The sequence below is a fragment of the Vombatus ursinus genome, unplaced genomic scaffold (genome assembly GCF_900497805.2).
Source record: "Vombatus ursinus unplaced genomic scaffold, bare-nosed wombat genome assembly UNPS02014797.1, whole genome shotgun sequence".
Classification (NCBI taxonomy): domain Eukaryota; kingdom Metazoa; phylum Chordata; class Mammalia; order Diprotodontia; family Vombatidae; genus Vombatus; species Vombatus ursinus.
Window position 1 is genome coordinate 6,437,430 of NW_020954575.1, and position 14,956 is coordinate 6,452,385.

The window sequence follows — 14,956 nt, forward strand, 5'->3', positions numbered from 1 at the left end:
CCTTCTCCTGACAGACTGCAGTCCTACTGGGTGCTGGGTTGGCAGCCAGCGTGGCTGGAATGTAGTGTGTGTGAAGGAGAGTGATATACAGTAAGTCTGGAAATGTAGGCTGGGGCCAGACTGTAGAGAACTTTGAATGCCAAACAGGACTTTGTATTTTATGCTAGAGGCAAAAAGTCACAGGTGCATTTTCAGCAAGAAGGTGATGTGGTTAGACCTGTATTTTAGGAATACTGACTTAGTAGATTTGTGAAGAATAGAATGGAAAGGAGAATTGGGTGGCAGCTGGGTGGTACAGTGGATAGAGAGCAGGAAGATCTGAGTTCAAATGTGGCCTCAGACACTTGCTAAGTAAGCTGTGTGACCCTGGGCAAGTCACTTCATCGCCATCTGCCTCAGTTTTGCTCATCTGTAAAATGGATATAATAATAGCACCTACCTCCCAGGGTTGTTGTGAGGATGTATAAAGCACTTAGCATAGTGCCTGGTACATAGTAAGTACTATATAAGTCTTAGCTACTACTATTATTATTAGAGAGGCAAGGATAGATTGGGAAGGAGCCTTTAAAACCTGAATGTTGGCAGTCCAAGCTCTGAAAGGGAGAAGTAGGTCATGGAGGAATAGGGGAATAAGGGTGGGCACCACAGGACAGTTCAGTGTGAAGGGGCTCCTTTAAAGTCAAAAGACCTGGGCTAGGTTTCTGGTTCTGACACATATGAGATCTTAGGCAAGTCATTTCACTGGGCCTCAGTTTCCTTCTCTGTCAAATGAGGCAATTGCAGAATATAGTCTCTAAGGTCCAGTCCAATGCTAAAAGCTCATGACTGCCATGACTTTTAAAGAAAGGAAAGTTAGCTCGCTATCTCTCCAGCGAGTCACTGGAAGGCAGTGAGATGAACTTAGAAGGTCTTTCAAGGCCTCTTCCAGACCAAAACTCTTCCACAGTTTGGGAATATGGAACTAATCAACTTGTTGACAGAGTTCGGTGGGGAGGTCAGACACCACAAATGACTGTATTTTCCGGGCCGAGCATTCTATTATAGAATCACTAGGGAACAGGAGTAAATTTTTGTCCCAAAGTAGCTGAAGCCTTTTAAATGGTCACCAGAGGTAGGGGTATTAATGGAGGATGGTCTAATCCTTGCCAAATGATTCCTTTGTAAAGTCCTAGGGAATCCCAGAATAGCCAGAATAGACAAGGTGAGTGTGTGTGTGTGTGTGTGTGTGTGTGTGTGTGTGTGTGTGTGTGTGTGTGTGTGTGTATACTCGAGCATGCGCTTGAGCTCGGGCTTGGGGGGAGACCACAAATAGGATCATAGATCTAGAGTTGGAAGGAAGCACAGAGGTCACATAAGCCCATTCTTTTTTTACTGATGGGGAAACTGAGGCCCGTGGAGGTTAAGTTACTTACCCAATGTTACATAGTTCATAGATACATAGATCAGAGGCAGGCTAGAAAGAGCATTTTGAAGTTCCTGTGGGAGTAGCAAGGATTCTTCTATGGGTCCCTAGAAGAGACAAATGGGAGTTGGAGCCCTCATCTAGCTTTCTGGCCTTCAGGCTGGGCCCACAATCTGTGCACTTGAGCTCAGGGTGAGTGCCCTGCTTTTGCTCCTCAGGGGCTCTCCATGCTTTGTAGAAACTGAAGCTGCTATTCGCAAAGCCGGGGTATGTTGTCCGTCTTTTCTGTTCTTTATTTTTTTTGGGCGGGACGGGAAGAAATTCAACTAAATCCTGCTGTTCATAGAGAAAGAAAAAATGAAACATCATCATTAATACCAAAGAACTCGAAAGTAAGTACACTTAATTGGCTTAATTAATACCAAAGAACTTGAAAGTGGGTACATTCATTCACGTAACTGTTGAAAGAACTACCTGCAATTTCAGTCAGTATAATAAAATATCCTAGATAAATATAATGGCAGGTAATTACTAAGCTCAGGTAGAGAGATAGGCACCTGTGATTTCATTGGTTTGGGGAACTCCCAGGTAAAGAAATGTGCTCCATTAATGCAGACACCTTCTCTTCAACTTCAAATCTTAAGGAGTTGCTTGGGGCACTGAGAGGTTAAGTAATCTGCCCCAAGTCACACAGCCTGTTGAGCTGGTCTCAAATTTTTTGTTCTTAGGACCCCTTTACAGCTAAAAATGATTGAGGACCACAAAGAGCTTTTGTTTATGTGGGTTACATGTCAAAAAAGGGCAGCTAGGTGGTGTAGTGGATAGGGCACCGGACTTCGAAGCAGGGAGCCTCATCTTCATGAGTTGAAATCTGGCCTCAGACACTTACTACCTGTGTGACCCTGGGCCAGTCACTTAACCTGGTTTGCCTCAGTTTCCTCATCTGTCAAATGAGCTGGAGAAGGAAATGGCAAACCTTTTGCTAAGAAAACCCCCAAATGCGGTCACAAAGAGTCAGACACAACTGAACAACAACAACAACATATCTATCAATATTTGCTGCAATAGAAATTAAAATGATGTATTTAAAAATTTATTAATTCATTTAAAAACAATAAACCCATTACATGTTAATATAAATAGCATTTTAATGAAAAATAACGATTTTCCAAAACACAATCAGTGAGAAGAGTGGCACTGTTTTACATACTTTTGCAAATCTCTTTAATGCCTGGCTTAATGGAAGACAGCTGGATCCTCATCTGCTGCTGCATTCCATCTGTTGAGATAATGTTGTTTTGGTTAAAGTATATAAAGAAAATCTGGCCTCACATAGATATGTAGTTGGAAAAGGGGGAAGTATTTTAATAGGCAAATAGCATCTGAGTATTATTATGAAAATAGCTTTGACCTCTAGGACCCTGTGAAAAGGTCTCAGGGACCCCCAGAGGTCAAAGGACCACACATTGAGAACCTCGACATTAGAGGGAGGACTGGAACCCGAGTCTTCTTAACTTTAAGGGCAGCTCTCTCCCATCTCCCATGCTGCCTCTCCTAGGTATAAACATGTAAATTTGTTTGTTTAGAACCTCAGCAAAGACTTGATGTTTACTTTAGTGAATGGTGGCAATGTGATTACAGGATGGGCGCTTTCTTCAAAGAGGCCCGAGTAGACTTTTGAACAGTTGCCATTGTTTGCTTCTGGATCTTTTGAGCCATTTCTTTGGGAATGTCATGGCCATTTCCCCCCTAAATCTATTTAATGCACCTGTAAGCCGCCATTGGGGACTCCTCTCCAAGCCTTCCACTCCAGCTAACTTTTCTTTCTGAACCCAACATTCCAATATTCCTGCTGCTGCTACTGAAATGACCTCGGAGGTCCCTCCCAGCACCACAGCCATGAGTCCATGAGCCTTGGAAATTAAGACTGGAACTGCTAAGAGGGCTTCTGGTTGAGTTTTTTGCCTCTGTTTAGGTTGTGTTTACACTCCCCCCCACAAATGAATGAAGGTTGTTGTTGCTTTAAATGCTGTGGCTGCTTCAATCTCCTATTCCTCGTTTTTGTTAGTAACATACAGAAGCACTAAAGACTTTTCTGTGACTCTTATAGCCAGCTGCTTTGCTGAAGCAGTTGTCTCTTAAGTTTTCTTCAGAGGGGGCAGTTAAGAAAAACTGGTTTTCATCTTTTTGTGTGTTATGGTCACAAAATCTATGGAAACCTATGGACTTTTCTCCAAATGATGTTTTTAAATGCGTAAAATAAATTACATAGGATTATACGGGAAACTTGGGCAGCTAGAAGGCTCAATGAATAGAGTGCTGGGCCTGGAATCAGGAAGGCTTGAGATCAAATCCAGCCTTGGACACTTACTAACTGTGTGACTCTGGGAAAGTCACTTCACCCTGTTTGCCTCACTTTTCTCATCTGTAAAATGATCTGGAAAAGGAAATGACAAATCACACCAGTATCTTTGCCAAGAAAATCCCTAATGGGGTCACAAAGAGTGGGACACGACTGAAAAATGACTCAGCAACAAATAACAGGAGACTAATTATTACTGATTCCCACAACTGCTAGAGCCTTCTTCAAAATTACCTTCTACTGACTTTGCATATACTTATATGTGTACATATCATTTCCCAGAGAGAATGTAAATTCCCCGAAGGCAGGGACTATTTCAATTTTGTCTTTGAATACCCAGTACTTGGCATAGTACTTGGCACATAGCGGGTGCCTAATAAGTGTTTGTTGATTAGTAATAGCTAACATTTATATAGTGCTTACTATGCCAGGCACTATGCTAAGCACTTTACAGTTATTATTTCATTTGGTCCTCACAACAACGCTTGGAGACAGGTGGTGTTTTTTTATCCCCATTTTACAGTTGAGGAAACTGAGGTAGACAGCGGTTAAGTGACTTGCCATGGGTCACACAGCTAATAAGTGGTTGAGGCAGGATTTGAACTCAAGGTGTTCATGACTCCTGGCCCAGCATTCCTGTCTACCACACCACTCAGCTGCCTTCATTGATTAAATGGCACTGGACAGGAAGTCTGGGGAGCTGGGTTCTAGTCCTCCATTTGCCACTAATTTTCTCTGTGATTCTGGGCAAGTTGGTTTCCTTCTCTGGGTCTGTTTGTTGATTCAATTAGACTATTCAGATGATCTCTGAAGTCCCTTCCTGTTTCATTATTTTAAGTGTGACTCATTCTAGAACATAAGTGGGAGGGTTTGGCATTACTTTATTAAATGATCTCAAGTCAGTCAGTCAGTCATTATCAGGTTATTAAGGACCTACTATGTACCAGGCAGTGAGCAAAACCACTTGATGGTATGAAAAAAGGCCAAGGATAGCCCCCGGTTCTCAAGGGGCTCACAGTCTGCTAATGGACTACATGCAAGCTACATGCAAGATAGACCAGAAATGACCACCAGAGGCAAGGCACTAGAATTAAGGAGGATTGGGAAAGGCTTCCTGTAAGAGGTGGGATTTTAGCTGGGACTGGAAGGAAGCCACGGAAGCCAGGAGGCAGAGAAAAGGAGGGAGAACCTTCTGGGCATGGGGGACGGGAAGAGTAAATGCTTCAACTCAAGAGATGGAGTGTCTTGTTTGAGGAACAGCCAGGAGGTTGGTGTCAGTGCATCCAAGAGTATGTGGGAGTGGGGATGGGGATGGGGGTGGGGGGGAGCAATACGGTGTAAGAAGACTGGAAAGGTGGTGGTGGGCTAGGTAATGAAGGGTTCTGAATGCCAAACAGAGATGATGAAGTACCAGGAGCTGGGCATATAAGGATGTATCAGACATAGGCCCTGTCCCCAAAGAGCTTACAGTTTAACTTGGGAGGGGGATGGGGGAAAATATTAAGTGCATAAATACAGGTTTACTGACGGCCTTTATCTCAAAGTAATGCTGCAAACGACAGATCTATGGAATCAAGCATTGTTATAAAGGGAAAAAATGTTTTGTCTTGGCTGCCTGGAGTTTTCCTGGTGAAATTACAGTCTTGGCATTCCTCCTCCACCCCCTTCTTAGTTCATTTTTGACATTCCATTCAGACCAGAGCTGATTTTTGAGACTCTAGTTACTCCAGGGCCCCAGCTCACTGGCTTATGAGCTGAACTTGGCTCCTCAAGGTGCCAGTAAACTAGGGTAGGGCTTCCTGACTGTCCCCCCACCCCCAAGAACTCAAAGGAAGCGGTGGGTGGAGCTTGTGGCTGAGGCCTGAGCCTCGTCTGACCTCTGGTAGATAGGTCTCTGCCCTTCCCAGTGACCCTCTTGTCAGCCTCCAGTGGGGGGACTGCTCACTGTCCTGCATAAACAACTCTGGGACTTTTGGCTCTGATTCTTGGCTGGATCAGCTGTGGGATCGGGCTGGGCTGTAGACACATTTAACAGATGAGAACACTGACGTGAAGGAAATGGAAGGCATATGTGGCAGAGAGGGATAGGTGGATAATTCCTTCTACCTCTCCTATCCTGAACCCAAAGGACATCAGCACATCACACAGAGGACTTGACTTCCAGCCTGGGGGTTGACAGGGGATTTCAGAGGAGACCAATCCACCAAAATGTAGTAATAATTTTATAATAATAATTACAGTAGATGTTCATATAGCTTTAAGGTTTACAGATTGTTTTACATATATTATTTCATTTGACTCTTACAAAAACCCCGTGAATACATGCTAATTATCCTCATTTTACAGATGAAGAAACAGGTATATACAGGTTAAGTGACTTGACCAGAGTCATACACAAAGTAAGTGCCTAAATTAGTATTTGCACATAGATCCGACAATCTGGCCAACTGGCCACCTGGTCTCTTATGTTGTAGAGAAGAAAGTACTGGACCGAGATGACCAGGTTCTAGTCTCAGTTTTGTCACTAACTAGCTGGGAGAAGTTGCTTCCTCCAGCTCTCGGTTGCCTTCTCCATGAAATTAAGGACTTGGATTTAATGGTCAATAAAGTTCTCCGCTAGGCGGTGCAGTGGATAGAGCGCTGGGAGGAAGACCTGAGTTCAAATCTGGTCTTAGGTACTTACTAGTTGTGTGACCTTGGGCAAGTCGTTTAACCCTGTCTACCTCAATTTCCTCATCTGTAAAATGAGCTGGAAAAGGAATTGACAAACCACTCTAGTATCTTTGCCAAGAAAACCTCAAATGGGGTCACAGAGAGTTGGGCACGACTGAAAACGACTCAACGACAACAACAAAGCGCTCTCCAGTTCTAACATTTCCGAGCCCTTGAGTGTTTGTTCAGTGTGCCTAGCATCAAATGAACCAGATAATTCTCCTATGCTCGCTCTGTCGTACATGGAAAGAACTTTGGGTCTGGGTTCAAATCCTATCTCTGAGGCTAACTACCTTATCACCTTGGGCAAGTAGTCACTTAACTTCCCTGGGCCTTAGTTTCCCCATCTGTAAAATAAGGGATTGGATTACATAATCTCTGAGATCTCCATCAGCTCTAAATCTCTGACCTTGTGAAAGGGAAAAGAAGCCTCTTCCAAGATGAGAGATACCCAGGGAAAGCTTTTTTCCAATGGAAGAGTCACTCTCCAAGGGAGGAGGTAGGGGAAATCAAAACCAGGCTGAGGAAATGAACACTCTTTTCCCCCCTGCCCCCAACATCGAGGCTGGTTTGTCCTTGTGTCATTTCCCTTATTCAGCAAACCATATGTCTTGTGGGAGCCATGGGGGCCCGTCCTGCAGGCCACAAAGGAAGTATAGAAAGGAATGTCTCCTAGTCCACAGATTAGAGAGGGTTAGTTCTCACCCTTGGCAGAGCCCCCTGGCTTCCCTTTACCCTGAGGAAAGTACCTGCGTCTCTACTGGTACTGGAAGTACCAGTAGTACCTGCTGTTCCTGGGCATCATCAAGGGGCAAGGGCAGCACTGGTTCCTGCCTATTTTCAGGGGTGGGACATAAAACCACTCCATTCAAACAGCTTTGCCTCTTTAACCTCTGCCTTTGGGTAAACTAACCCACTTCCTTATTTTTCCAGATTAATATGACATAGAATCTCTCTCCACTCCTTTTTGGCATGAAGAGTAATAATAATTCCTTGCAATCTTAATGTACTTTCATGTTTCAATAAGTAAACATTGAGCACTTGCTATGTGCCAAGCACTGTGTTAAAGTGCTGGGGAATATATATATATATATATATGTATATGTATATATATACATGCATATATATGTATATACACACACACACACACACACACACACACACACACACACGAAAAAGATAGTCCCTGCTCTCAAGGAGCTTACAATCTAATGGGGGAAAGAGAAGACACAAGAGGAAGCTGGAAAAGTAGAGGAGGAAAGGGAAGGTATCTGGCACATTGACATGATGGAGAAATCCAAAGGAATGCAGCTGAGTGGGAAATGTACATCATCCCATTAGAGCCTTTCAGGAACCTGGAGAGGTTGGTAGGAGGGAGTAGTAGTAGACCTCTTTTACAGATGAGGAAATTGAGGTCTACAGAGGTAAATGAGGTTGTACAGGGAATTTGTAGCAGGCTAGGACTAAAACACAGCTCTCTCGATCCCCAGGCCAGGATTCTTTCTGTGACAACCCTCTGGTTTCTATGAAGTGTGACTTAGTTTGGCATGCACTTCTAAAGTCAGGGCATGGGGAGGGATGGCATCCAATGGCACTGCCCTTCACCTCCCAAATTCCATCTCACTGGCAATCCTGGCTCTGGTTAGGCACTCATTGATTCCTCCAGCATTTGGCCTAACTGGTTTGTCCCCCTTCTCCTTGTTCCCCTACAGGATAGACGTGCCTAGTGCTGGGGTCCCCCCAACTCAGAGGCGCTATCGCAACTGGAACCCCCCACTTTTGGGCAACCTTCCCGATGACTTCCTTCGAATTCTGCCCCAGCAGCTGGATAGTTTGCAGGTAAGAGGGGAAGGAACCTATGCAGGGGGCAGGTAGCTGGGGGTAAGGTGGGTACTAAAAGTAGAAATCAGACATGGCCTGTCCTTTCCTGTCTACTCCTGTCCCCAGGCCACCAGATCAGAGGTTCTGTTTTTGTTGGCAGGGAAGCAAGAGATCTGGCATCTTGCCTGTTTCACTTCCCGATTTTCTGGGCTCAGACTGTTCACCATGGGGTTCAGAGGGAAGCGACCCCAAACAGGAAACCTCTTCTCAGTTTCCTGGCCTGGTCTAGATTTCCTGGCAGGTCAGGTAGATATAAAAATACTTAGGGCACATACTAGAAAAGTAGGGGTTTGGGAGCCTGGGAGCCACTCCATCGGAAAGCCTCCATCCTGGACAGGACTTAGACAAGGGGATGTAGCTAGGGGCCAATGAGGTTATTTGCCCACAGAACATGTGCCTGAGGACTTGGGGTGGCGGTGGGGAGGGTAGAGCCATGCCAAATCCTCAGGCACATGCTTGTGACCTCCTTGCCTGCCCTGGAGACAACTGAGTCTGCCTGATTTGGAGGAAGAGTGTCAGAACCCATTTCATTTAGGACCGTCCTGTGAAAAACCATGTGTAAAGGCAGTCTGGGGAAAAGCTCTGGGTCTGGACTGAGAAGACCTGAGTTTGAATCCTAATTCTATTACTTTCTACCTTTGTGACCTTCAGCAAGTAACTTTGCCCCTGTGGACCTCAGTCTCCTCATCTGTAAAATGAAGACTTTGGATTAAATAGTCTTTAATTTCCCTTCCAGTTCTAAGTTTATTTTCCTACACTTTTCTAACTACAGAGCAACTTCCCAGCCCAGGGCCAGTAACCAAAGGGGTGTGTGTGTGTGTGTGTGTGTGTGTGTGTGTGTGTGTGTTCGCGCACACGTGCACGAGCACCAGTATCCTGAGGCACATTCCCTAGGTACAGATCATAGGACCTGACTACTTCTTTCCCCCTAATGTAACTGGACTGGAAGCATGCACTTGAATGTCTCATTGGATCCTGGGGAAAGAGCTGATTGGGTCTCTGTGTGTGGCTGTGTACACACACCCATGTTCGTGCCTGTATCTCCCCTACAGAATACCCAGAGTGGCCCCCCAAAACTGGGGCTTGGGGAGGTCAGCCAACCCATGGCAGGAAACCTGGAGGAGGAATGCCGCTGGAAGCAGTACCTGGAGGATGAGCGGATTGCCCTCTTCCTGCAGAATGAAGAATTTATGAAAGAGCTTCAACGGAACCGAGACTTCCTCCTTGCCCTAGAGAGGGGTAGGAGGCTGGGAATGGAGGGAGGAAAGGGCTTTGTGTTTTTCATGAATTTTGTCACAGAGCATACAATAGTTAGGGCAGTTTGCATGTGTGCATGTAGCCCAGAGGATCTTAACTTGGGGTCCAACTTGTTTTTGTTTAAAAAAATTTTTTTGATAACTATATTTCAATGTATTTTGTTTCCTTTATAATCTGATGTATTTTACTTTGTGCATTTAAAAACATTATTCTGAGGAGAGGTCCATAGGTTTCTTCAGATTGCCAAAGAAGTCTATGACACTAAAAAGGTGAAGACCCCTTTCTCTAGCCAGACCTTCAGTCTACCTACCTACGCTTCTGGGCATCCAGCCTGGGAAGTCACCTGATGGGATTTCTTTCTTTTTCCAGATCGATTGAAATATGAGTCCCAGAAATCCAAATCCAGCAGCATGGCCGTCAGTAATGACTTTGGTTTTCCATCCACTGTCGCAGGTAACCCCCATGGGCCCCAGTAGCCTCTGCTGCCTAAGACGCAGATTAGATAAAGGCCTTCCAAATGAGTGCTCCACCCCCACCCCCTCTACCTATCCCCCTCACCAGCCCTTGCTTTCTTTCCTTGTTAGTTGTTGCACATTTGGAGCCTGGAGCAAAGGGAGGACAGAGAATAAGAAGTCCCTTCCTTAAAGATGGGGAAAAGCTTTCCCTCATCTTAATGAACTAGGTCGATGAGAGGGAAAATTTGTTGTTGTTTGGTCATTTCCGTAGTGTCTGACTCTCCATGACTGAACTTGGGGTTTTCGTGGCATAGATACTGGAGTGGTTTGCTTTTCCTTCTTCAGCTCATTTTATAGATGAGGAAACTGAGGCAAATAGGGTTGAGTGACTTACCCAGGGTCAACTGCTAGTAGGTGTCTCAGGCTGGATTTGAACTCATGAAGATGAGTCTTTCTGATTCCAAGCCCAGTGCTCTATCTACTTCACCACCTAGCAGCCTAGTAGGGAAAAGAAGGACTTAAATTAGTCTCCTAATTCCAGGGAGGGTGGTTTGGGGTTGTGGGGGTAGAGAAGAGAGCAGAGGTGGAGGGGCAAGTTCAACATGAGAGCCACCAAACATATTACCCTCTACAGAGAAAAGAGGTCACTGTATAATCTTTGTAATACATTGTTGTAGCTAGTATTTTTTTTTAGGACTTTCTGCATCCATATTCATTAATGAAATTGGTCTATCATTTTCTTTCTCTGTTTTTATTCTTCCTAATGAAGAGTGAGGGGTGGGGGAGAAATTTGAAAGGTCAGTGGGGGTGGGGGGATCACTTCCAAGTGTCAGCTGCTTCTACACAAAGGAGTGTGTCTTTCCTGGGAAACACATTTACTTTTCTCCTAGTTTTCCATCTCAATCAGTTATTAATCTAAGATCCTGGCCCCAGGACTGTCTAGATCAGGATCCTTAACCTAGGGTCCATGAACTTGCTTTTTAAAAAAAATATATTTTGATAAAAATATATTTAAAAATATATTTTGATGATTTTGATAAATTTGATATTTGATAATATATTTTAAAAAATATATTTTCTATTTTCCTATGTATTTAAAAACATCATTCTAAGAAGTGTTCCATTGGCTTTACCTGCTTGCCAAAAGGGACCATGACACACTAGAAGGGTTAAGAATCCAAGGTCAAGAAAGCAAAGGATTCACTTAGTAGTAAGCCAAGGCCCTTTTAAACTATGTGACACTCGGGCAGGTCACTTTCACATCTCTGAACCTTGGTTTGCTCATCTGTAAAATGGGGATAATGATACATATTTATCTCACAGAGTTGTTGGGAGGAAAGTACTTTGTGAGCTGTTTTCAATCCCTGGGCTAAATGGGGGGGGGGGCGGGGAGATGGCCTGGGTAGTGGATAGAGAGGCAAGCTTGGAGTCAGAAAAGGTCCATGTCCATACCCTTTGTGACATATACCGACTATGTGATTTGGAGCAAGGGCCTTCAGCTCTCAGTGTCTTAGGCAACTCTCTAAAATTTGAACTTGTAGACTAGTTGCTGATCTTCCTTGGTGGAAGGAGTTGCTTGCTGAGAGTTCCCCAATACCAGGGAAATCACACTCTACTTCCCCCCTCTTCTCAGTTATAAGCGCCCTCCTTTTAGGACCCATCTCAGATCTTGCCTTCTCCACACAGTCTGCCCTCTGAGTGGGTGCCTATCTGCCCTGATAGAGGGAATGAATTACTGAATAAAGCATTTGTCAAACTTCCTAGTTGGAAAGCACTGGGAATATGAATAGAAAAATAAGGGGAAACTAGGTGGTGCAGTAGATAGATAAAGTACTGGTTCTGGAGACAGGAGGACATAAGTTCAAATCCAGTTTCAGAAGCTTACAAGCTGGGTGACCCTTTGTCACTTAATCCTGATTGCCTTAAAAAAAAAAGATAAAAATTTAAAAAAAAAACCTAAAAGTGAGGTATTTACGAAGTTTTCTCAACCAATGAGATCCCAAGTCTGCTCCAAAAAGTAAACGTGAGCTCTTATTTGTTACATTATTAATCAGGATACTAAAAGCCAGGATTTGTCTTCTTTGGGCACTGTGGTCTGGGAGCCCTTAGTTAATATTGAATCTCAGCCCCCAATAGCTGTCCTGTCTCAGAGGAAGAAAGCTTCTCTTAGACAGAAGCGCTAAGCAGCTTCTGCCAGGGACTTCCCCTACACAGGATCTAACACAGAGGGAGAGTGGGGGAGGGGAGGAAGTTTTCCTCTAACTGAAGGAAGGGCAAAAGGATTGTGCTCTAAACCCATCCCAGCTTGGAGAGAGAAAATCCAGGAGAACTGATTAGTAAGCAGAAGGTTGAGGAGCTTAGATGTAGCCAGAGATACATCGGGGTGTCTTAATGACCCTTCTGTCCTTGATCCTGAATTAACTAAAGGCAATGGGGCTGTTGAGAACTTGGTAATGACCTCAGGGTGGGATTTAGGGAGCAGGGTGACCTTGGGATTAATGAGGCACTGAGACAGGGTTTAGGACAGGGGAGTATAGGAAAAGTACTGTGGCTAGTTTCTGGATGGGCAGGAGAGACAGAAGTGCAGGTGGCACAGATGATTCTCCCCCTTCCCCTTTATTTTCCTTCCCACTCTTGTCTCTGACCCTGTAGTCCTTTTTTTCCCGGAGGAAACTGCTCTTTCCAATCTCCCCATTCCCCCTTGCTTGGTATGGAATATACGGTAGTAGCAGCTTATCCCTCCTGGGAAGGAAGACTGTGAATCAGGGTGGGCTCATGCCTTCACATCCCAGGTCATTAGTTAGCCTAAGACATGGCTGTAGGAGGAGGAGGGGATGGACAGAATTTGAGGTGTGGAAGGCACTTATCTGGAAAGTACCATGTCCTGGAAGCCTTCCTTGGAGAAGGATCATTCCCACCACCTCCCACTGTAGCCCATTCTGTTTTTGGATGGCTCTGATTTTTAAGGATGTTTCCTCTAACTTTGTGTCTAAATTGGCCTCTTTGCTCCTGGTTTTACCAAACAGGACAAGTCTAATCCCTTCTACAAATGGGATGGCCTTTCACATACTTGAAGACAGGTTCATGTTCCCCCTGAGTCTTCTCCTCACCCTGAACATGCCAATTCCCTTCAATCAATTTGATGAGAAAAGGGAGTTCCAGAATACAGGAAGGAGAGGACAGCAGTACTTGTGTTACCCTGTCTTCTTCCTGCTTTCAACTCCCTAAAAGTAGAAAATAATTTCTCTTTCATCCTATATCCCACATTGACCTGGGATTCTGAAGTTTTCCAGTCTACAGCCAAGACTTGGTGACCAATTGTCTGAGGATAGATGCTGTCACAGCCTGGGTATCAGGCCTACACTCTTCATTTAAGGGACCTCAGAATACAACAGCCCCTCCTCAGCTTGGCTTAGGAGGACCTGTCCCTCCCTTAGTGTCCGAGGGATCATGAACCCTTGGTGTTCTTCCTTTTAGGTGACGCTGCCTTGGGAGCCAGTGAAGCCAACCCTGCTGTGTCTGAAGATGCCTTATTCAGGGACAAGTTGAAGCACATGGGGAAATGTGAGTGTCCCACTTGGGGCAGAAGGGTGGAGTGCCCAGGATTCAGGGCTCAGGTACTCTCCTCTGTTCAAGGCCCTCCCTGCCTATGTTTGGCACATAGGGGAGGAGGGAAGGGAGAGGCAGAAAAAGAGGGGGCGGAGGACCACCCAAGATTTTGCCCCATAGCCAACTCATGATTGTTTGTAGTAAGGTCTTAATGCCAGGCTGGCTTCCCCTAATGGTTTCCCTCTTTTCCCACTCCACCTCCCCACCCCCACCCTCCCAGTATTTCCTGCACACCAGCTAATCAGCATGTGCTTAGGGAATGCAAACTCATGTTCACATCATCTTGAGCCAAACAGCCAGACATGCTTAGGAAAGTAAATCTGTTGCAGCTGCCAAGCCCCTCCCCATCCCTTAATACCCTCGCCCTGCCCCACCCCACTTTCAGCCTGGTCCCCTGCATAAAGTCAAACCTTGCATTTCATAGTCCAAAAGAAAATTTTTTAAAAAAAGGATTCATGGTTCCCAGTTATCTGCCCCACACCTCCCCTTCCTTCCTGTGCAGTTTCTAAAAGTCCTTCTTGACCCTGTACCCGGCTGCCTGAGTGCCCCCCTTTCCCCTGCTCTTTTCAGCCTTTTTCCATGGTAGGCTGTGCCAACCTCCCATCAGTGCTCAGAGGCACCCAATCCCTCCTGTCCTGCTCTCCCTTCTGTGCCCAGAATGTACCAAAGATTAGGTGATTCAGGCTCCATTTCAGGGAAGATCAGGGATTAGTCATGGAAATCCTAGAACCAACCCTGCTTGCTAGGGAGGGAGGAGGAGGGAGCAGAGGAGGGAGGGAGAAGACACTCGGTTTGTTCTGGAGGAGTTAGGAAGACGAATGCCCGGATCTTTGGCTTGTTGTTTGCCATGGCCTTTGGGGCGTCCTGTGCTGCCCCTGCTGGCCAAGTTTCAGATAGCACCCCTTCTTCCTTTAGCAGCAGCTGTCCTTGTATCCTCTTTGACCCTTTCACCTTCTGGCAGTCTCTCCCCACAGCTCCTGGCACTGCCCAGTGCCCTCTCCCTCCCTCAGCCCTGTACCCTCCCCATAGCCCTAGCCCTGTGCCCATATCCTCTCTTAGTTGGGCACCTTTATCTTCCTATCTCTAGACTTATCCTCCCTTTCTTCACTCCCCTCTCTGGGCCTACCCTCTCTCTCCTAACTCTGTGTCTTCCTCTTTTAGCCCTGTGCTCCCTCTTTTCCTCCAGCCCTGTCCCCTCCTCCTCTCTTAGACCCGTTACCCCTTTCCTCTCCCCCAGCCCTGCCCTTCCTCCTCTCTCCCAGCCCTATGCCTTCCTCT

At 45.5% G+C, this 14,956-nt stretch overlaps 1 protein-coding gene across 1 annotated transcript in view; it reads left to right on the forward strand.

Moving 5' to 3' along the window:
* Positions 1 to 14,956, forward strand: part of CUEDC1 (CUE domain containing 1) — a 33,097-nt gene that overhangs the window by 6,655 nt on the left and 11,486 nt on the right. The window contains exons 3-6 of the mRNA XM_027870501.1: positions 8,189 to 8,315; positions 9,410 to 9,596; positions 9,984 to 10,067; positions 13,547 to 13,633. Coding sequence (XP_027726302.1) covers positions 8,189 to 8,315; positions 9,410 to 9,596; positions 9,984 to 10,067; positions 13,547 to 13,633 — 485 coding nt within the window. The remainder of the gene's footprint in view (positions 1 to 8,188; positions 8,316 to 9,409; positions 9,597 to 9,983; positions 10,068 to 13,546; positions 13,634 to 14,956) is intronic.